General features: G+C 36.5%; 1 protein-coding gene across 1 annotated transcript in view; it reads right to left on the bottom strand.

The window, feature by feature from the left end:
• LOC140745691 (Y+L amino acid transporter 2) overlaps positions 1 to 24,478 on the bottom strand; it is a 52,013-nt gene that overhangs the window by 3,589 nt on the left and 23,946 nt on the right. Inside the window, exons 3-9 of the mRNA XM_073077595.1 lie at positions 16,501 to 16,644; positions 10,379 to 10,481; positions 5,747 to 5,872; positions 3,195 to 3,288; positions 2,097 to 2,238; positions 1,537 to 1,667; positions 181 to 349 (exon numbers count right to left, since the gene is read on the bottom strand). Of these exons, the coding sequence (XP_072933696.1) occupies positions 181 to 349; positions 1,537 to 1,667; positions 2,097 to 2,238; positions 3,195 to 3,288; positions 5,747 to 5,872; positions 10,379 to 10,481; positions 16,501 to 16,644 (909 nt within the window). The remainder of the gene's footprint in view (positions 1 to 180; positions 350 to 1,536; positions 1,668 to 2,096; positions 2,239 to 3,194; positions 3,289 to 5,746; positions 5,873 to 10,378; positions 10,482 to 16,500; positions 16,645 to 24,478) is intronic.

The raw sequence follows: 24,478 nt of genomic DNA, 5'->3' as shown, positions 1-24,478 counted from the left end.
TGTTTACAAGGAGGGAATCTTCAACAGGTACCTGATGCCGAGTGAGCGACACAGTGTTATGTGGGACTTTTACCGCTCTTTTAGTCGCCTCTTACGACAGACAGGGGATACCGTAGCCCTATTCTTGTCCCGGAACTACAGGGACAAGTAAACTAGACTTAGTGGTGGTAGTATACTGACCCAGGTAGCGAAGCCGACGTAGTTGATGAGCGCGTAGATGTCGGAGACGGTGAGGTAGAGCAGCGAGAGCAGCGCCACGGCGAGCACGGCGGGCGCGGGCGTGGCGCGCGCGGACACCATGGTGAGCATGCCCGGCAGCTGGCCCTGCGCCGCGCCCGCGTAGAACAACCTGCACAAGCCGGTACTTGTTAGGAAATGGCCACAGGAGAACGAGAAAATAAACTATTAAATATAATAAAATGAAATTCACTCCAAAAAGATACTTTTTATTATATCGAATCATTGACAGAATGACACATCAGAAGAAGTAAAATATATGTTTTTCAGCTACCAGCTTTATCATATATAACCTACTTGAATATTATACATTATAAGAGGCTTGAGTTTTTGCTATATTCCAACAGTACTCTTCATGATTTTTGTTTTATTTTTGATGTAGGATACGAATCTTATGTGCGTGAGTATGTCACTGAACTCCTCCTAAACGACTGGACTGATTTTCATAAAATTTGTTGTGTGTGTTCAAGGGGACTTAAGAATGTTTTAGATTCACAATTTAGTCTGTGGTAAAAGATTTTTTTAATTAATTTTTAATTCATAACTATTTATAGAATCGGAAACTATGCATTTGATCAAGTGATGATCTTTAGCAAAGTCGTTGTCCAAGAGCCCAGAGGGTTTGGGAGTTGGTAAGACCAATTTTCGACAGATGGCACCACTGTCATTCCAATGCAGGTACAAATTTTCCGTTTTATGTGTCATATTATTTCTTTAAAATGCAGGCGAAGCCGCGGGCACCACTAGTTTTTTTATATAATAGAGTAATAGAGAACGAGCATGCAGTCCACCTGATGGTAAGGCTACTGTCACCCATGAACTTCTGTAATCAACCTCAGATAAGATTAGACTTACCTGGAGTTGGTCACAGATACAACACTCCTGACTCGAAAAAATATGTCTCTCTTACCACACCACACAATTCATCTGATTGACTTGATATTGGTAATATCGCAGGAGTCTATTCAGATTCTTCATCTATCACGAAGGTATGCAATTCATGGATATAAGACCAACTAGTTATGAACTAATACTTAATACGCTTATAATTTATGACTATATAATTAAATAGCGGAAAACGCTCCGAGCACGTGGAGCGCGTGCGCATCAGTCGGAAGCTACGATCGAAATGCCAATGACACTAGCCGCCCCTCCAGTGCTCGGTATTACGCCATTATGTTATAATGGTTCGATATTCTTTAAGAAAGGGTAGTGATAGAAAATCATGACTCTGCCAATGTCACCATAATTACTATGCCGTGGCGTCATATAAATCAATTTAAAGTTATCATGACTTACCTTGATGAGGTAAGCAGCACACCATTAACAGCACCGAAGGTAGACGCAGCCACGAACAGCGGTATGCTGAGCGCGAACCATCCGAATAATCGCTCTGCAAATGTCACTGCGACCGCCGCTGAACCTAACACCTAGAAAATAGATAATAAATTACTTAAACTTAAATATAAACTAATGCCCTTAAAACATTTTTAGCTACTTCTACTTACTGAGTAGAAGCTGAATTCCAGTCATTTAATATCATAAATAATTGTCATCAATTCAAATCGACCAAATTATTTTTCTTTTTACTTATTGAATCATATGTCGAATAGTCCAAAGCATTTAATACAATCTTATGATATCTGTTGCTATTGAATTGAACCAGATACAGAACTTAAATGCATTATACTATCGCAAGCCTTCATTTTCACAATATTTCTGTCACAGTAATAGGCACTCAAACTACTTTCTGTTTAGCTAAATTTGGAGTATTCCAAGGATCTATATTAAGACCTTTATTATTGATTTTTAATAATTGATATATAAAGTATATTTATATTAATCGTTTCAAATCTTACTTCCGTGGGCGACAAGGTGGTATAGAAAGCGATGTTGGTAAATGTGTACACTACGGTGACCAGGGTACAGGATATGGCGATGGCACGGGGCAGGTTCTTGACTGGATCCTTCAGCTCTTCAATGATGAAGTTCAGGTAATTCCTGCAAAAACCATTGTCAATTAATTAAAGACGCTTGTGGTTAATTTTTTGCCATATAACAGCCGTGTTAGAAGCTGCTTTGGTCTGGTTTGGTATCCAACGCGTTTTAATTTAGTCCTTAGTAGTAGCAAGTCTGTAGCTGACCTTAAGAATCGTATCTTGCCTTGGGTTGACCATGAGTGACAGTGGCAATCACCATTAGATGAACTTCATGCTCGTTAGCTACCTGCCACACATAATCGAAAATTGCATTATGTAACAATTTACTTTTTTCGTTTTATTTTACTTGTATATATTTATTATTTTAATATACCTACTTCTAACACTAAACTATTCCATCGTTAAAACCTTATGTATCATATATAAGTGGAAACCTTGCATTTTGTTATGTCTGTGTGAAAAATTACTGTGTACATTAAATATTGCATGTTTCCCAAATAAAAATAAAATAATATTGTTGTGGAAGAAAGACTTCCAACTATGTAAGATTGGTATTACACATGGTAACTACATATTATTTATTTAAAAAGTTAACAAGTAGATTAACTTTAAGTATTGAGTAAGTCCGTTGAAATAGGCTCAGGTCATTAAAACCCTATTTACAAATTAGGCCATCAACCTAGACAGTTTTACTTGTTTTATTTAAAAGTAGTTTATACGTTTAGATATTGTTTTATCGTAAGCAAAGGTTAATATAACGGTTAATAGTTTTATTAAATTCAACGGGGGCATTACGACATTGTTGTTTTTATACTTTTTAAACAATTTAAAACGGATTTAGTTGACGTAATTTAATAAAAGTGAGCAATTTCAGAAGAATTATAAAATTATTTCTCAAACTTCACTCTACTTTAAAATGTTAATTTATTTCGATTTCATACTGTTTCTGTTTTTCAACATTAGTAACAGATATTTGGAAATAAGTTTGCGTTTTTCAAAATATTAGGTAATACACACCATCCGTTATAAGCAAAAAGTCCAGAGTAGAAAGAGAGAGCGATAGAGGTCACGTCATCGGTGGTGCCTTCAAACGTAAAGTGTTCCACTTTTCCTGAAAAGAGAAAAACAATTGATAAATATTTATTTATAAGCGACAAAGGGGCCATTTCAACGAGAAAGTTTAAGATACCACTTCTGTGTGATTGATTACAATTCATCTACAGTTGCGCAGAGAGTTGATCTTGACACCATCTCAGAGAAAGTGAGATGTATCTGTAGAACCCTTTGTGGTAACGTGTGGTGTGTAGACTGTATCTGAAAGTGGTAGAACCCTTTGTGGTTCGACTGCAGAGGCACCACCGCCACATCTATTTCTGTCTAAGAACAGCAGTGTTAAGTGTTGCTGTGTTCCGGTTTGAAGGGTGTGGTAAGGGAGACATACTTTTCCGAGGCGTTCCAGCTTAGTCCTCAGGGGTAGCGGCGCATCTGTGGCCGACCTCAGGTAGGAATATCTAATCCTATCTGGGGTTGATTACAGATGTCCATGGGCGGCAGTAGCCACTTACCATCAGGTGGACTGCATGCTCGTCTGCTATTCCTATATTATATAAAAAAAAAATCTTATCTGATGTTAATAACAGATGGCCTTCGTCAACAGTAGCCAGTATTTTTTACAGTCAACTGGACTACATGCTCGTTTACTTCGTCAATCATTAAAATAAAAACAAAAAGTTATTATCAACTAGTAATATGCCCTGAATCACTTTGCCTTCTCATGTCCGGTCTTTTGCTACCAGATAGTTGAATGTCTGCTAACAATACAGTATCAGAATGCACCAGAACATTCAATTCAAATTGCCACACAAAGATACATCGCTGGCAACTGACAGGAAGACCCCACGTCAATGCAATCATCTGTATATCTTTAAGTGCAGTACCAAGCCTTTTCACAAGTAATCTTACGCCGGATCGCCCCAATCATCTAATAAGCCGTCGCCGACGCCTTCCCGAGATGAATGGAAGATTTTGACTGTTATTTGAAAGTCACAGAACTGTTATAAAAGAGATCTTCGAAGTTACAGATGGATATATTTTTGGATTGTAACTGTAATGGTAAAGCAGTTGTGTTCTGGTTTGAAAAGTGTGGTAAGGCAAGCCTATGAGGCATACAAAGTTACCAATACATATTATATGGTCGATATTAAGGATAGGTAGGACAATCATCAATAAAATCAAAGTAGTGTCTAATCACAATACGCAATTTATCGTTAAAAATGTATTTTAAGTTCATTAACTTTATATTTTTATAATTTTCTACCTCATATATGAAAGTTGGAAACAAAAAATCTATATTTAATAGCCTGTGTGTAACCTCTGATAAATAAGTATCTCATAAATTGACACTCGATTGTTTTTCCGTCTACTGTTATGGATCACCCTAATTCTTATTGCCGTTACCAAAACTAACTTTGAAGATTGAAGCGAACATACAAACATAGTGTGTATGTTCGCTAAAATCGCGTAACTTCCTAGCTTTTTCTTTCATCCGTAGACATTTAGATCCAGTTATCCCGTCTTATTGCAAAATAAACCCAGTGCCGTCCAATTTATACAACAAAGGATCCAATTCTCCGCCAGCGATGGGGAACAATCCGTTGTAAATTGATTTATTTCTTTGCTATTGGCTTCCATTGAGGATTGCCTGCTGATGTCAGGACAAACTCATTTTGTTATAAGGACGAATGTTCTCCTATGCTGTATACAAGACAATCTTAGGATTCAATGAGAAAAAATGCAATTATTATTTAAAGAAAAAAACATGCAGCTCGCCTAATGTTTGTTTTTGTCTCCTTAAGATCTTGCGTCCTTAAATAGGCCAGAAATAATAACGGAGTTTACAGACTTTATTTGCTCATTTGACGACTAATTTTGGAGTCTCTTGTAAATCTTTGCATGAACATATCCATCAAACCAGTAGCTTCAGACTATGGTTAAAAGGAATAGGCGTTGCATTTGAACTAAGAAAAAAAATGTCTTTTTTTTTATAATATAGGAGTAGCAGACGAGCATGCAGTCCACCTGATGGTAAGTGGCTACTGCCGCCCATGGACATCTGTAATCAACCCCAGATAGGATTAGATATTCCTACCTGAGGTCGGCCACAGATGCGCCGCTACCCCTGAGGACTAAGCTGGAACGCCTCGGAAAAGTCTGTCTCCCTTACCACACCCTTCAAACCGGAACACAGCAGCGCTTAACACTGCTGTTATTAGGTAGAAATAGGTGTGGCGGTGGTGCCGCCGGAGTCGAACCACAAAGGGTTCTACCACCTTCAAATTTCTACCTTCGTATTGAATTATCTTCGATTTCGATAGTTTTGCTACGGTTATGCCAATAACCTATCTCAATATGAGGGAAACCCGTGCATAGCAATAAGACAGTAACGACGATGCCTAAATTTTAGACGATGATATTCAGAGATAGTCATATTGATATTTTTTGAGTACTGCTGTGGTCCAACACTTACTTTTCTAAAATTCCAACAGCATCTTACAAAGGCTGACACTAACCTCTGCACAGCTGGTAGGCGCCAGCTGCGATGATGATGAAGAGGGCCAGCAGCTTGGCGTACGTGAACCAGTCCTGCACGCGGGTGGCGGCGCGGACCGACCAGCAGTTCACGAAGGTGAGCAGCACTGAAATGAAAATGAAATAAAAATCCTTTATTGGATTAACAAATTGTGTACATACTGTGCGTGTGTGTATGTGCGTGTGTGTATGTGCCTGTGTGGGTGTGGATGTGGAATATAGAACATGTTTTTGTACAACAACACAGAGAACGCTAAAGCGTAAAAACGGGACTCTATTACTAAGCCTTCGCTGTCTTAAAGGTTACAACGAAAACCTACTGATTTTTTTTAAATACATGTTTTAATTATGATTACTCGTATAATGATGGTCAAAATCAAAAAGTATAGTACCTGTCCAGTCAATCCAATTTAGAAGGTGGTAGAACCCTTTGTGGTTCGACTCCGGCGGCCACCGCCACACCTATTTCTACCTAATAACAGCAGTGTTAGGCGCTGCTGTGTTCCGGTTTGAAGGGTGTGGTAAGGGAGATAGACTTTTCCGAGGCGTTCCAGCTTAGTCCTCAGGGGTAGCGGCGCACCTGTGGCCGACCTCAGGTAGGAATATCTAATCCATGGGCGGCAGTAGCCACTTACCATCAGGTGGACTGCATGCTCGTCTGCTACTCTCATAAATTTAGAAAAAAAAGGACGAGAAATTATTTCCTTTAGTCGTGTCAACATTTAATCCGCTTATAATAGTCACCAACCCTACCACTTGCCGAAAGCGTCCAACCGTCATTAGATTAGTCGCCCAACCACTTATAACTCACTTGTAGACTTGTAGGTAATATGACGTCACTAGTAATGATTACGCTCATGTCTCTTAATCTATTTATGTACAATGGATATTGGCATAATTGTATATAAAGAGACCGATAAACTCCAACCCTACTTGACGGATAGATGTTACATGTACTCGTAATTCATCTTTCTCTAAATGGCCAAAGTATGAGTAGATCCACGGAACTAAATCGTAGATTTTTTATAGATTTCAGTCCATCTGATGGTAAAAATGCCGCCCATAGACATCTGTAACCAATACCCAAAGATGGTAGAACCCTCTGTAGTCCGACTCCGGCGGCACCACCACTACACCTAATTCTGCCTAACAACATCAGTGTTAAGCGCTGTTGTGTTCTTGTTGAAGTGTGTTGTAAGGACCATATACTTTTTGGAGACATTTTCGCTCAGTCCTCAGGGGTAACAGCGCATCTGATGCCTAGTGTTTGTAGGAATCTAATCTTGTCTGGGGTTGTTTACAGATGTCCATGAGCGGCAGCCGCTTAAGTTGACTGCATGCTCGTCTGCTACTCCTATATCTATATAAAGAACCGGGATTCTACCTTAAGATCGATCCCACATGATAATGCATTCAAAAATAGTAATCTACTTTTTAGCACTTAGTTTCGTATAGTCCGCGCCAAACTGCTAGTCCGCTCTGAAGTTGCTGCGCGGAGGTTTAATTAGCATATACTCCATAATGTAAGGGTACTAACGCAGCTAGGTACCCAGCGAGAGCGGGTAGCGGATGGGTGCCGGGAGGGTTCCTCGCTGTGTTCATCCCGCTAATATCTGCAATTTGCAATTGAAACGCGATTCGTTTCTATATTCGGAGCGGACTAGTTTGGCGTGGACTATACGTAAAATTACTAATTTTATTTATGTTACTACTTACTTTATTTATGTTACTAATTATTAAAGTAATTATCAACCCTAAGCGAAGTAAGTGATACGTGAACCTGCTACCAAGTGGTTTTGTGTCATCTTAGCCGCAACCACGAAGCCACTGCCTTCACACTTCGGTAAATTAATTACACTTCAAGTTTAATCAATGTGGGAAAGATCCTTGCACTAAATACAGTACCTATCTGCTTGGAAGTTCGGGATCCGAATCCTAGGTTTTGGATTTTTAGAAAATTATGTACTTACTTTGTAGAATTTACTAATTAGCCTAGCTTAATGGACTATTGTAAGGGGATTTTTAGTACGTAGTTGCTTTCAGAATGTAGTTTAGACCTGTAATTGAGATGACACTTAGATTTAAGTTCAACGTGATATGTCTAGACAATGTATAAGTGTTCACTTTGTTGGCGTAACCCAATGATAAAAAAATAAATAAATTTTTGACGATTGAAAATGGGTATTCCCTTCAGCCCTACGTACTACTAGAATACGTTCGTAATTTGAATCACTCAAATGACCTGCGCCGACACGGCCTTCCTGACTTTCGCGTGTCCTCATGCGTATAAGATCTCCGCCGAGATTTTTGGAATCCAAAGGTAGAATATTGGAAGGTTAGAAGAGAAAGTTAGAGGAAGAAAAGGTTAGAGAAGAGTTAAGTTTATATATTACCACCTCCCGGCGAGTACCAGTATGTAGGCTTATCACAATTTTCAGAACCTTAAAAAAAATGTAAAAAATCGCTTAAGCAATGTTATTATAAGTAACACGCTGTGTTATTATAAGTTTTCACTCCCACCGTCGAAGATCAGCAACCGATCCAAGATAGATATGATATGATCGGATAGAATCTTACTTGAGACCGGCCACTAAAGTGTAGAACTGAGAACCTTAGGCCTTTGAGGACTAATTTAGAAGTCCTCGTGTGTCTGCTGCCGTTTGATCATCAGCGGGAAAACATAAATACACTCATCTTAAATAGACCCTAACCATAAATTGTAGAAAATTGTCTTTGTTAACTGAGATGAGTGACGTCACAATTGTAGTAGTTCCGGCCGCTAATCTAATAAAGCTTGGGTTGCATTTCCGGTACAAGTTAGGGTTGGCACTTTTTAGTTAATTTCTTCCTTTATTTTTTACAAATCGTCATCCTTATTGAATCGTCCCTTGTTAAGTGTTTTAACCGACTGCAGAGGGTAATGTTATTAAGCGTATGTAGGTATATATAAGTATTTTATGGTGGTAGAAACCTTTCGTGGTTCGACTCCGGCGGCACCACTGCCACACCTATTTCTGCCTTATAACAGCAGTGTTAGGCGCTGTTGTGTTCCGTTTTGAAGGGTGTGGTAAGGGAGACAGATTTTCCGAGGCGTTCCAGCTTAGTCCTCAGGGGTAGCGGCGCATCTGTGGCCGCCCCCAAGTAGGAATATCTGATCCTATCTGGGGTTGATTACAGATGTCCATGGGCGGCAGTAGCCACTTACCATCAGGTGGACTGCATGCTCGTCTGCTACTCCTATATTATAAAAAAGTATGTCTCATTCTTTGGCATATCTTCTAGCCTAAAAGGTTTGACGGATTTTAACGTACTTGTAACGTGTTGTTGGATTCGTCTAAACTGTGAGATTCAAAAAGGCTTTTTGAAGTACTTAAGTTATTTATTTACTTTAGTATTTTTTTCTTTAGTTTAGTTTGAAAGTCATTTGAAATAAGTTTCACAGAATGCAGTTCTACTAACAACGTAATATTGAGTCAGTATTTGGTACTTCCATCGAACAAAATCTTTACTTTACATTAATCTTATGACGTAAGAGTCTTAGATATAAAAGCTTCTTACAGAAAGATAGTCGTAAAGCAATCATTAGCCTAGAAACCCACTTCCTGTAAGTAGGTCAGACTGTACCTGAGAACTAGGATGTAATTCCGATGGCTATTTGACTCATAAACGGCTTTGAGGTAAACTTAATGAACTTTTTGTACTATCACAGTCGGAAAAGTGGCATATTGTAAATGAGTCCGATTTAGGATCAAATCATTTGCTGAATAAGTTTCGTCTATAGATATTTTATTGTAACCTATTTCAAAGATACAATGATTTATTGATCATCATATACTCGTACCTATATACATACAACCAAACTTAATATCGTAAACAGCTGATAAATTTATTATTTAAAAAAAGTAATGATGCAGTTTTAGTTTTTATCAAAATCGGCCTCGTAACTCCTTTCAGCATTTTTCGCTAATCCTTATAGTTTCGGATTTGGCCCTGAAGGCCCGTTTTAAAAATTCACCCTGTATACTAGTAAAACATTTAATGACTATGTGAATTTATACAATTCTATACCAATATAATCCATATTAATATATGTGTAAAATTTGACTTTGTAGTAAAAAATAAATAAATAAACAAAATAAAATAATTGGGTTCTTCAAAGTTGTATATTTAAATAATGTAAACAATTTCCGTGCCAAAAAGGCTATATCGTGAAAATAGCTCAATGATGATAATGCTCTAACGTGGATCAATGGTATCGATGAACAGAAATGTATTGATGACGTTGACGATGATATGTGATGGTGTAAGTATAAGTGTGTGTTTGTGTGCGAATAAGTTGTAAGTTAGGTTAAACTATTGAAGATGGAACACGTGTATTATTATTACCCATCCTCACGGTATTCGTCAAATGACTAGAAATGTATTAGTGATGACGAAGATGATGAACAGAAAAACATTAATGATGATGACGATAAACAGAAATAGATTAATGATAATAATGTTAACGAATAAAAATGAATTAATGATCATGACAAAAATGAACAGAAATGGAATTATGATGATGATAAACACAAATATAGCAAAGATAATGAGGAATAAGCAAATTAACTTACATATACAGCACGCCGCCAGTAACCTCGTGGCGTCTTCGGGCGGGTCGCACTCCGGGAAGATCGGCTTCAGCACGTACACACTGAATGTCAGCGCCACGATGGCCTGTTGGACAAACCAATATAGTTTTAATAAATTTTAGGGCAGTGGATGGGGTAGTTTAATAAGGGAACATCGATTACGTGAGGCATTTAGGAGGGAAAGGGTTCATCCAGGAAGGAAGGAAATCTCGCGTGATGAAGAGATCTTGGCAAATATCACCAAACTGGGTTTAAACGATTCAATGTGACTATTTGTACAGGTACGGGACTAATAAATTATATTTATTCGTACTTATTAATAAATTATATCTATTCAATTTTTTTTTTAAATATATTTATTCGTACATTTATTCAATTTTTTTTTTCTTTAAACAATGTGACAAATTCAATTTTTTTTTTTTAATATATTTATTCGTACATTTATTCAATTGGTTAGGTTAGGTTAGGTTTTTTATTTATTTTTTTTTTAATATATTTATTCGTACATTTATTCAATTGGTTAGGTTAGGTTAGGTTAGGTTTGGTTTTTTTTTTTTAATTTTTTTTTAAAGTGATTTCGAACGGGCTGATGGCGATCGACGTCATTTTTTGATGTTAAGAGCTTAGTTTTTAAAATCGATCGGTAGAGCCGTTTAAAAGTTATTAAAAAAAAAAACATTTCAAAAAAAATTTTTTTGTAGTTTTTTTGAGATTTCTCAAAATCTACCGGTTCGAATCGGATAATAATAAATTGTTTGTCCAGTACCCGTATTAATAATTATAAATTATTCGTACGGTAACCGTATTAATAATTATAAATTGTTCGTACAGTACCTGTATTAATAGACTTAGCCTAAACGATTTCTATGAGAGATTAAGCAGATTAGAGTGTGTGTCTGTGATAGTATTCCTCATTTATTCTGATTAGGGATTTGAATGAAAACCATAACAAAAACATGTTTGTAATTCATGAGATAAAATAATATAATATATAATAACTAGCTGACCCGGCAATCGTTGTGTTGCCATATAAATAAAAAAATGTTAAGGGTGAACAACCCTTATTACTTAGGGGTATGGAAAATAGATAGTAGTCGATTTTCAGACCTACTGAATATGCATATAAAATTTGGTGAAAATCGGTAAAGCCATTTCGAAGGAGTACGGTAACTAACATTGTGACACGAGAATTTTATATATAAGATTACATAGTGTACAAATTATATACCCAATATATACAAGAAATAAAATAATAAACAACAAGTAATTAATTTAAAAAATCAAAAACCCGACTGCACCAAAAAGGCTGAAGTAGAATTTCCAAAAGCAGTGAAATAGGCATTTCATTATTTTTATCCAGAAAGCCAAAATTAAATACAAAGTTTCATAGTAGGTGTCTGCTTCAAAAACAAAAGATGTTCAAACAATATTATCATATTTTATCCTCGTAGTGTTAATTTACGCTATTTAAAGAACCTATGTGTAAAATTCCAGCACGCTTAAGTTCAGCGGTTTCCCTTTGCGTTGATCTCTGGCACAGCAACTCTTCATTTAGTCAGACAGTCATCTCGATGTGTATATACGAGTATATATGTACTAGCTGACCCGGCAAACGTTGTGTTGCCATATAAATAAAAAAAATGTTAAGGATGAACAATCCTTATCACTTAGGTGTAAAAAAAAAGATAGTGGCCGATTCTCAGACCTACTGAATATGTATATAAAATTTGGTGAAAATCGGTGAAGCCGTTTCGGAGGAGTACGGTAACTAACACGAGAATTTTATATATAAGATATATTATATAATGTATATGTAATCTCCTCTTAATTTCCGTTATTTTGAGGGTGTCAATAGGTTTGGTTAACTTTTTTTAAAACGTGTTACTATTTTGCGAAAAAAATCACCATTTACGGTCTATAAAATATATAACTTCAGTAAATCAAAGTTTCGGTCATTATTTTACCTCGTTAGAGGTAGCATTTCATTATTTTTATCCAAAAAGCCTGATACAACATGTCATAGTGTTTGCTTCAAAATTGACGATTGTTCAAATGAACTTTTAACCCTTATTTTACCCTCTACGGGGTTGATTTTACGGAGGGGGATAAATAAGTGCGTCCTTGTTCCTATCCAGAAAGCCAAATACATTTTTTTATAGTAGTTGCTTCAAAATTAAAGGATTTCAAAAAAACTGTTTTCCCCTATTTTACCCTCTTAAGGGTAGAATTTCCAAAAGGCCTTTCTTAGTACTTATTCAAGCTATATAGAGAACCTGTGTGCAAAATTTCAGAACTGTAAGGTCCTTGGTTTAGGCTGTACGTTGATTTTTGAAAAATGAAAAAGTCATTTAATTAGTCAGTCAGTCAGTCACCTTACTGTTTTATATATATATAAATATGTTTTTATAATCTCCGTTTAATTTCCTTTCATTTGATACCCTACTCGATAGGTTTGGTTAACTTTTTTTTTTAAATGTCTTACTATTTCGCGCCAAAATTCCGCCATTTTGATTTTTTTTTACTAACACCTATCTAAGGACACTCGGGTCGTTGAGACAAATATAATGACACTTTAACTGTTGAAATTCATCCAGCCGTTTGTTACATCGGATCAAATAAAGAAAGACAAACATACAAGATACGCGCGAAAAACATAACCCTTCCTTGGCAGTCGGGTAAAAAGATAAATAAAGGCTTAAGTAATATAAAATTAAAAGACAAAACATCCAGGTATCTGTCTCTCCATTTATAGGAATAATTTTTGGAAGTTCTGTAACTAGGTGGAAATAATTTAATCCTTATTAAAATTTCGTTCTATCTGTGTCTGTTTGTAATCTGTTTATGGACATGTCTCTTTTGATGTTAATCTATTAACTACATAATTATGTAGTGATGGAGCTCCAGACCTCTTCCAGTTGTAAGGATAGACCAGTGCCCAGCTGTGGGACATAAATCAGCCAACAACCTTCTACTAATCTATTATGATCGTATTCAACAAACAATCCATGCATAATATTTATACAAGAGAGTTGACCTCGGTATCTGTGTTGACCCCTGGTTATTTGTGTGCGTACAGATAAATACTGCCCTACTGAACTGGTTTAGTTGAGATCGATGATGGCTGTCTGAAGTTCAGTATACCTATGAATCTTACAGTTTGACAAACTAACATTGGTTTTATGTTCAAGGTAAATAATTACAAAATATAGACTCTGAATTAGATTAAAATAAATAAAAAAATAGTAGAAAGACCTGTCTACTTATTTGGAGCATTTACAACATTAACACCAGAACAAAAACATTCACAAAACGTGGTTAAATAAAAGTCATTAATCTTCTAAATATTTATAACTCAAAGGTGACTGACTGACATAGTGATCTATCAACGCACAGCCCAAACCACTAGACGGATCGGGCTGAAATTTAGCATGCAGGTAGATGTTATGACGTAGGCATCCGCTAAGAAAGGATTTTGATCAATTCTACCCCCAAGGGGATAAAATAGGGGATGAAGGTTTGTATAAATCTTCTTAGTTAATAGTATTACTTCGTAACGCGAGCAAAGCCGCGGGCAAAAGTTCGTTACATATACGATACGATAGAAATTATGTAGTGCTCACAAAACACAAATGTAAACAGATAAAAACTGTATAGCAGTGCACACGCAAATACCTAAGTATAATAATTAACAATATTGAAGGTGGTAGAGCTTGTGGTTCGACCACCACCTTAACTTTCCCTTAACTTATAGCAACAGTATAGCGCTGCTGTGTTCTTGTTTAAACGGGGTAAGGGAGATATACTTATCTGGATGTCTATGGGTAGAAGGAGCCACTTACCGGCTGATGGACTATATGTGCATTTACTACTTCAAAATAGTTAAAGTAAAAAAACGTAAAAAAGTCTTGTACTACGCATTTACCTTCTAACAAAACGAAACGGGTATCTATCAGCGTTACTAGGTGATAAAAATAGACAGTCCCGCGTTGGGCGCCAATACGGGGCGGACAATAACGACAAATCGTTGGTAGCACTATATTGCTTTTGGATCCATTTAGAAAATAGTACAAACATTATATTATTTTCTAGTTTTTTTTTTAATAAAACTAAATATATATTTGAGATTTGTTTCGAAAATATAGTAATTTTTTTATAGTTTTTAACATTTGACGAAAAGTTATAAGTTAAAAGTTAAAGTTAAGTTAAAAGTTATAAGTTTAACGTGCTGATCTGTGTGTCTGTCTGTAGCATCATATATCCTAATTTAGTTATTTTGTTTGGAATATGACTTGATTGGGGGTGTTGGAGATCAAAGAAAATCCGTTCAGCTCTTTAAGAACCATCAGCTCTTATTCAGTAGGAGTCGATTTTCTTTTATTTTTAATTCTTGTTTTTACAAAGAACATACCTTATTTCATAACCTTATGCACTGACCGTTAATTTACACTGAAGATTCAACATCCCATTAACTCCGCAAGAGTTTATTTGTCCTTCCACAAGGAAAACCATCCCCATGTTAACTTTCATCAAAATTGGTTCAGTACTTTAACCATTCAAGGAAACAAAAATACCTTCGCATGTATAAGTTTCTTTCATTAGCATTTTCGTAGGCGCCAAGATGGCGAAACTTGTAATGAGATTATGGAAATATTCAAATAGAATCCCTCAATAATTTAGCTTCAAAATATTATTATGACTACATTAATCTGGCACTTTATGATATTTCAAGTAACTTTTCCTAATTAAATGACAAACAATGAAAACAAAAATACGACCACATTTATGATAGTCACACAGATTTATAAGTTTATTACATTAGCATTTCCGTAGGCGCCAAGATGGCGAAACTTGTAATGTCATGTGACAAGATAATGGAAATATGCAAATAGAATGCCCCAATAATCTGGCCCCCAAATACCTATAATTATGACTACATTAATGTGGCACTTTATGATATTTCAAGTAACTTTTCTAAGCAAAGATTGTTTTATAATATAAACTAGTGCCCGCGGCGTCGCTCGCATTTTAAAGAAGCAATATGACATACATAAAACGGAAAATTTGTACCTGCATTGGAATGACAGTGGTGCCATCTGTCGAAAATTGGTCTTACCAACTCCCAAACCCTCGTGGGCTCTTGGACAACAACTTTGCTAAAGATCATCACTTGATGAAATGCATAGTTTCCGATTCTATAACTACTTACGAATTAAAAAATAATTAAAAATACCTTTTCCCACGGACTAAATTGTGAATCTAAACCATTCTCAAGTCCCCTTGAACACACACATCAAATTTCATCAAAATCAGTCCAGTCGTTTAGGAGGAGTTCAGTGACATACACGCGCACATAAGAAATATATATATATATATAAAGATGTAGCAAACGAGCATGCAGTCCATCTGATGGTAAGTGGATACTGGACATCTGTAATTAACCCTAGATAAGATTAGAGTCCTACCTGAGGTCGGCCATAGATGCGTTACCCCTGAGGACTAAGTTGGAACACATCGGACAAGTACCTATGCCCTTACGACACCTTTAGAAAATCAATATTTCCATTAAGTGTTCATATACCTCTTAGTTTCCGAGATAAATCATAAACTCTGCTGAAGACACATACTGAAGAACATAAGGTTCTGCTGATCTTATAATATGAGAAACCACGGGTCTTTCACCTGTTTACATAAACGGCGAAATCAATACCGATAGTCGTACTGTATCCACACACATAAGCTATAAGTAGATTTGTAGTCAAACAATTGGATAATCGAAAGGCTTTTGTTTTTTGGCGCACGGAAGTGTGTCAGCCAAGTTTTTAAAGAAAGGTCTCGGAATGGTCTTGTTAATTGGAAATAATGGAATTACCAAAAAATGTGTATAAATCAACGGAAAATAAATTCTCTTGAAATGTTTATAGGTATTTGCATGAATAACAAAAATGGTCGCCAGGACCAAACAATCACTAAAGTGACCAAAATTTCTTAGGGTCCCATGATTCCAATGTACCATAGGTATATTTATACCATTGCCGGAAGGTCATTTACCATCAAGTGGACTGCATGGTAAATTGCTACTACAATTGTATGGACCTTCAACGTACCTGAGAGCAAGGCCGGACTATCATACATTCAATCCAAAGCCTGATGAAAGCAGCGAAGGGTCCAAAGGTCTCCATGATGTAGGCGTAGTCGGCACCACTCTTTCGTATCATGGTGCCAAGCTCTGCGTAGCAGTAGGCGCCTACCTGTGGAACAAAATAGATTTATACCATTTATTTATTAAGACTTGTCAACAAGATTACATGTGTGACTATGATTAAATACTAAACCTTAAAATATGTTTTACATATCTTAATAACAGATAAGTACAGCAAACTTTAACTATGTGCATTACTAACTAACAACTAACTACTAACATTACTGGATATCGGATACTACACACTAGCAAATTATATGTGAAGCAGTGATAGTCTAGTGGTTAAGAAACTCGGCCTCTTGATCGAGGGATCCCCGGTTCAAATCCCAGGCACGCATTTCAGATTTTTCAAAATTATGTGCCTATCATAAATTAATTACTTGTTTCAACGGTGAAGAAAAACATTGTATGAAATCTTGCTTACCTGCGAAATTTAAAAAAGAAGTTTTAAAAGGTACGCGAAGTTTACCAATTCGCACTTGGCCAGCGCGGTGGACTATGGCCTAATCTTTCTCATTCTGAGCGGAGACCCGTGCCCAGCAGTGAGACAAGGATGGGTTGATGATGTTGAAATGCTAATCAGACTGATATTACTTGTAGGAACTTCAGATTAAAAAATATCTTAGATCTTTCTCTAAAAATTAATGTCAACATATTTTTTCTACACTAATATTATAAAGAGGAAAACTTTGTTTGTTTGGTTGTAATGAATAGGCTCAAAAACTACTGGACCGATTTTAAAAATTCTTTCACCATTCGAAAGCTACATTATCCACGAGTAACATAGGCTATATTTTATATGGAATATATTTGATTAATATATTTTGAGACGGTGCAAAGTTTGCCGGGTCAGCTATTTATGTATAAAATCAGAGTCACTTGCATTTCAACAACATTATTATTAAAGCAAGTATATGTAGTGTAGTGTATACAATAAATCATTATCTCTAAACTTGGAAATTACAATACATATCTCCTTAAGCACGCCTCAGATTACAGGGTCACTGCCACTGGTGGATATCTATAACCAACCTCGTATAGTAGAACCACAAGCCGATCACAGATGCTAATGGAAGACTAAAATGGTAGCTCTTATGTAATCTAATCACACCATTCAATTAAAATATAAGAACTGCTTCACACTACGAGTAGAAATAGGTGTGGCATGGCAGCTCCCAAACCAAAACACACTAGTTCTACCTAATGGCGGACTAAGCTCGTCCGCCCCGGGCGGAAATAATGAGGCCAGGGGCAGAAAGTTGAATGAGGCCCCGGACATAATGTTAAATGAGGCCCCCAGTCTAAAAAGTTGATTTAATTTTACAAGCTTTCACAAATGTCTACAAAATAACCAATAAAATAAATAACATAAATATATAACATGCAGTATGTATATAATAATACATACTGCATGGTTTAAAATATATACCATCATACATATTTGTAGCGGATTGTTGCGAAGTAGTTTTAATCTTAACTTAATATACAAAATAACTTGTTGACATTTGGAGGCCCATCTGGACCAGAGGCCCCCGAACCGCCCCTAACACCCAACCTTCCTCTCTTAGTCTGCCAAAGTTTCTACTATCAAACAATCTTAAGACTTTTCTACCTTCAAATCTGCGGAAACAATTGAAATCATGATTGAAATTTTGTCAATAAAACGCTGGCCTGTGACCTTATCAAAACCAACAAAGCGGTAAAACTTCTGGTAACAAACAGTGATTTTGCTCTAAATTTTAGCACGTCATGTGATCTCGCACGTCGTTATTGTTATTAATAGCAGATATTAATTGACCAGCTATCTGTGGCCATGTGACCGTGATAACACAGTCTCGTATTACCAATTAGCCAGCGAAAACATTGTAGTGTATTGATTTTTCCCTTGAATCATCTTGAACTGAATGTGGGTGAAATATTTTAAATGGTATGTGCCTACGGGAATTTTGGAAGTTGATAGGAATTTTTGGTTAAGTTTTGAACTAACGACTATTTTATAGCAGTGATAGCCTGACGGTTAAAAAACTCAGCCTCTTTATCGAGAGGTCCGAGGTTCAAATCTCAGGCACGCATCTCTGATTTTTCAAAATTAATTCGGTGAAGGTACACACCGTAAGGAAACCTACATACCTGAGAAATGTATGTGAAGTCTACCAATACGCACTTGGGCAGCGCGGTGGACTATGGCCTAAACCTTCTCATTCTGAGAGGAGACCCGTGCCCAGCAGAGGGGCCCTAATGGGTTGATGATGATGATGACTATTTTATAATTTTTGCTATGTGTGACTATACAAGGTGCACCAGGTGTCAGGACATTTAAGTCCGAGAGTCAATTATTTTTTTGTCGTGATTGTACACTTATATTTAATTTTATAGTTTTACAACTATTAGATGTACGAGTAGATATTTTGAAGAAGTTACATGCTAAAACACAACCACATTATGATCGGATGTGAAATTGCAACAAAATCTTATCAGTCAGTGCTTTTCCGTTGTTTGTCTTTTTATCTGCCTGTCTATTATATAAAGTAATAACAATAAAGTACATGGTAATATCGCGTTAAAATCCCTAGAATGAAAGTTTAAGAAGCTTTTGCAAAGTGTGTATTATAAAAATATAATATTACTTTTTAGTCCATCTTTTTTAAATCGTAGGGTAGCAAACCAGCAATCCACCTGTTGGTAAATGATTACTGTCGCAAACATACAGAACAGATTTTTGAAGGTGGTAGAACCCTTTGTGGTTCGACTCCGGCAGCACCACCGCCACACCTAATTCTGCCTAATAACAGCAGTGTTAGGCGCTGCTGTGTTCCAGTTTGAAGGGTGTGGTAAGGGAGACAGACTTTTCCGAGGCGTTCCAGCTTAGTCCTCAGGGGTAGCGGCGCATCTGTGGCCGACCTCAGGTAGGAATATCTAATCCTATCTGGGGTTGATTACAGATGTCCATGGACGGCAGTAGCCACATACCGTCAGGTGGACTGCATGCTCGTCTGCTACTCGTATCTTATAAAATCATGTAAGTCAGTCGCCATCTACACCCTTCCATCAAGGCAATAACTGCTTCACACTAGAACTAGAATTGATAAAACCAGTTCTACCACCTGTTGATGGTGATCACGGTCACTCATAGATCATAACAATCCTAATAACTTTGCCTAAACTCTCCCTAAGGCGCTTTCTCTCGCCTCGAAAATCGTTAATCCTGAGGATGTTGATAAGGACAATGGTACAAAATTATTAAAATCGTGTATTGTCATCGGTTTTTGATATTTTTTCAAAATTTTGAATTAATATGAAAGTTCAAAGTGGATAGAAATCGGGTTCAAAGATTCCGTTACTGTTACGTACATACATACATACATACCTACATACAACCCAAGCTAATAAAAACGTGTTAAAAATAGTTGTAAAATCTTATTGTAATACATATTAATTGGCATTTGATTCGAACTTATTGATAAACCGGTTCGAAGGTCAAATCACGGCCAAGTTATGATAATAAACTGATTATACATGTTACGCTGTACTGTCACTAGTGAAATAATAGAAACAATTAATATTATAATTAAAATCACATAATTTTTCAAACGTGACTTATCACGGTCGACAGAATGTATTTAATAGACACTAACCCTGGAATCCTTACTAATATTATAAATCCGAAAGTAACTCTGTCTGTCTGTCTGTCTGTCTGGTTGTCTGTTCTTCACGCCCAAACCACTAAACCGATTTTAATGAAATTTTGTACAAAGATAGTCTGAAACCCGAGAACGGACATAGGATAGTTTTTATCCCGGAAATCCCACGGGAACTAGGGATGGCGATCTAAGATCGATTATTTGGAGAATCGATCTTTTGGACCCAAAACATCGATTATTTTAATCGATATGAGTAAGGATTGAATCGTAAACTATGCATTTAATCAAGTGATGATCTTTAGCAAAGTTGAAGGTACGAATTTTATATATGTTAGTATGTTATATTATTTTCTTTTAAACGCGGGCGAAGCCGCGGGCAAAAACTAGTAGAATTATAGAAGAGTAAGTTCTAAATCTTATGCGGCGTTCGCACACTTGCCAAACCGTCACGAATTTGAGCGTGTGGATAGTGTTTGATTTAGTTTGTGTAGGTTTGTAAATCATGTCCATGTAGTTCCGGGACTAGAATAGGGCTACGGTAGCCCCTGCCTGTCGTAAGAGGCGACTAAAAGGGGGCTTCCGGGGTTGCCGGCGGCAAGAGTGGAGCTCGAACCGTCCGGAGAGCAACCCCGGGAAGAACGGCGGCATGTGTGGTCGCGCCGTCGTAAACACCAGGTGTGCGGGAGGAGCGTAAAGTGCTCCCCCCAGGGCAGAGCCCGACCGGGGCATCGCGCTCGGAGGACTCCGGTTGTGTTCCATTGGAGATCCCGGAGTTCTCCACCAAGCGCTGAGGACGGCCAGCGGGGGGGTTTTAGTGCGGTAAAAATCCCACATCCGGCGTCGCTCCCACGTCGTCGGGTACCTTTTGAAGGTTTCCCCCTCGAAAATAAAAAAAAAAACAAAAAAGAAAAAAAAGTTTGTAAATCAAACCACACCATTGATTGCACTGTGACTGTGACTGGTCTCAATCACAGACCCGTATTTGTTTAGATATAGGTCCCTGGTCTCAACCATACGTACCATATCAAGGCCGGACTACGGAGAAGGCAACCGAGGCCTCCACAATTAAAGGACCCGCACCATAGAGGCAAAAATATCCAAAATTTAACGGTTTCGCAACTTACAGGTGTGTTTCCAAAAAGTGTGGAAATAAATTTATTTCATGGCACTAAATTTTTGACTTGATTGAAATATTTTTTCTTTGTAATCCAGAACATTATTAGGGCCTCAACACCTTTATAACCCTAGGGCCTCATACCTCAAAACCGGCCATATCATATTACAATATAATAAAACAATTATTATACGAAAGGGTTTAAATGCCAGAATGTGTATGCGAACTTACATAAAGCTTCGCTCCCCCTTTCATTCCAAAGACGCACATTGTGAAGTTGAAGGCCACTCCAAGGTCGTTATCGCGTCGATCCCGCTCTTAAGAACTAAGTAGTTGTAAGATGTCTAACATTCTATAGAAGCTCTCATGAAGTATTAGGATATGGCATCTTTACATCGGCTTAAATTGGTCCCGAATCGAATACTACTTGAGTACAAATCGATAGATCATATATCAATCCTATTATAGTCATCGCCAAACTTCTAGTCCGCCCTGAAGTTGTTGAGCAGGTCATCATCATCATCATCAACCCATTACTGTGTCCCACTGCTGGGCACGGGTCTCCTCTCAGAATGAGAAGGATTAGGCCATAGTCCACCGCGCTGGCCAAGTGCGTATTGGTAGACTTCACATACCTTTTGAGATTTTTTTTTATATATCTCTCAGGTATGCAGGTTTCCTCACGATGTTTTCCTTCAACGTCTAAGCAAGCGATAATTAATTTCTAATACGCACATAAATTTAAAAATCAGAGGTGCGTGCCTGGGATTTGAACCTCGGACCCCTCGATCGAGAGGCCGCGTTTCTTAACCACTAGGCTATCACTGCTTTTTTGCTTTTTGTTGAGCAGGTGTAGTCGTACAATTTGCTATGGCAACGCGATTCATTTCTATATTCAGAGCGGACTAGCAGTTTTACGCGGACTATCTATCGTAAGTAATTTACTTCTTATAAATTCAGCTGCCAATGAGAGTAATCAAAATCGATCCAGCTGTTTCGGCGCTACCCCGGAACAAACAGGTAGACAGACAAAAATCTTATATATAAAATTCTCGTGTCACAATGTTAGTTACTGTACTCCTCCGAAATGGCTTTACCGATTTTCACCAAATTTTATATGCATATTCAGTAGGTCTGAGAATCGGCTACTATCTATTTTTCATACCCCTAAGTGATGAGGGTTGTTTACCCTTAACATTTTTTTATTTATATGGTAACAACGTTTGCCGAGTCAGCTAGTTAAATATACATTTTTGTAATAAGTAACATTCTCTAACATTCATAATAAAAACCTATCCATTTACTATGTATTACTATGTATGTTTGCTATGTATTACTATGTATTTACTATGTATGTATTTATGTATTTTGACATTACATACAGACACTTACATTTTATTACTATGTATAAATAAGATCGTATTACTTCAAATAACAAAACCATAATTAATAAGGCATAACAATTTCCAGTTGCTATAAATATACTTTCCAAGGCGGCCTTGGTGAAGCTGTATTAATTTTATATAAAAACAACTTCCGACGAAGAAAATAAGCCCTCATTATAAAGAGCTTTAATATTCTTATCTTAGATGAATAAAATACATAGATAGATCATCAACAAGAAAGTTTAAACAGTTTTGAGAATTGAAATTGTTGCGTAAATAAAGTTTTTATGTCTCTGTGCTAAAATGTCATTAAAATATTTTCTTTTCATCTTCGATTAGTAAAATACATAGATAGATCACTCCTAATAAGAAAGTTTAAACAGTTTTGAGAATTGAAATTGTTATGTCAATAAAGTCTTCCACGCCTCCGTGCTAAAATGTCGTTAAGATATTTGAAATATTTATTTATTACGTAAATTACGTAGTATTAGTTACTTATACGAAAATATCTGTATTATACATACATACTGTATAAAACTGTATTTTATGGTTTATGGTTTAAGATTTTTATTAATATCTCTCATAAGAATATTCAATCACTTTCGAGAAATAAACTAAATATTCATATAAATTATACAGTAACATATTATTTGTCAAGAATAAAAAAATAACTGATGAATCCTTTTGTGGCTTTATCCAATTCCAAGGCGGTGAAGTATCTTTCTAATTTTCTTATCAAAGTTTCTTAGTAATTTGCAATTTCGCACGACTCTTGAGAGTACTGGGTACTTATTACGAGAAGCTCTTTACTTATAATAAATCTGTTGCTTTTTATTTACATTGTAAATTACGTACGTAATTGTCTCAACCATTTTTGTTTAATCTTTTTCTTTAGTATTAAATTATCTTTTTGCGTACTTATTTAAGTTATTTATTGCTGTCCAATAACAGCCGTGTTTAACGCTACTTTGGAAGCTTGTACCATGGGACTTATCCGAGGCTTTCCGACTTAGTAGATGTTTCCCGAGATCAGGTTGGACTTAAATTTTATAGATAGCTAGCCATAGATTAGTAAAGTTTACTCACTCCTAACAAGAAAATATAACCAGTTTTGACAATTGAAATTGTCACTGTCATCTATTTTCGTGTTTGAGTAATATTAAAAAATGTAGTTTTTAGAGCACTTACGAATGAAACGATATTTCTCCGCACTTTTTCTCCGATTTCGTGTTTTTGCACCACTTAACTGCACATGTCGGCATTGTTCCGCTTCCTTCATTTACAAGGCGGTCAGATACGGCGGTCTATACTTATCTATGGCGATAGCTTACAAATATTTATGGTCGCCAGTTGCCACTTACCATCAGGCGAATGGCGTTATCGTACTTCCATATTACATAGTAATTGTATACCGATATATTAAAAGTAATTTATTTAAAAGTAAATATAAAACATTTCTAGTGTAACATACTTCGCAGAAGCGATGGTTAAAAACAATTAATGATCCGAAAACATTTTAAATTAAATGTCATTCGAAATTATATGTAATTACGTGTAACAAGGGCTGAAATTAAACTTAATCGGAAGACTAAAATCCTGGAATATCTGGATGACAAAACAAAGAATAATAAGTCTACGTAAGTATTATATAAAATAAATCTTATTGTGTTACTAACATCATGCCAAACAAGTTTTATTTAAACGTTTATTCATTATACACTGCAGCCAGATTTTTATTACTAC

This window comes from Epargyreus clarus, unplaced genomic scaffold (genome assembly GCF_041222505.1).
Source record: "Epargyreus clarus isolate Ecla_fem2 unplaced genomic scaffold, WU_Ecla_fem_2.2 ptg000002l, whole genome shotgun sequence".
In the NCBI taxonomy this organism is placed as follows: Eukaryota; Metazoa; Arthropoda; class Insecta; order Lepidoptera; family Hesperiidae; genus Epargyreus; species Epargyreus clarus.
The sequence above is the reverse complement of the archived record's forward strand: the minus strand, read 5'-3'. Positions and strand labels throughout refer to the sequence as shown.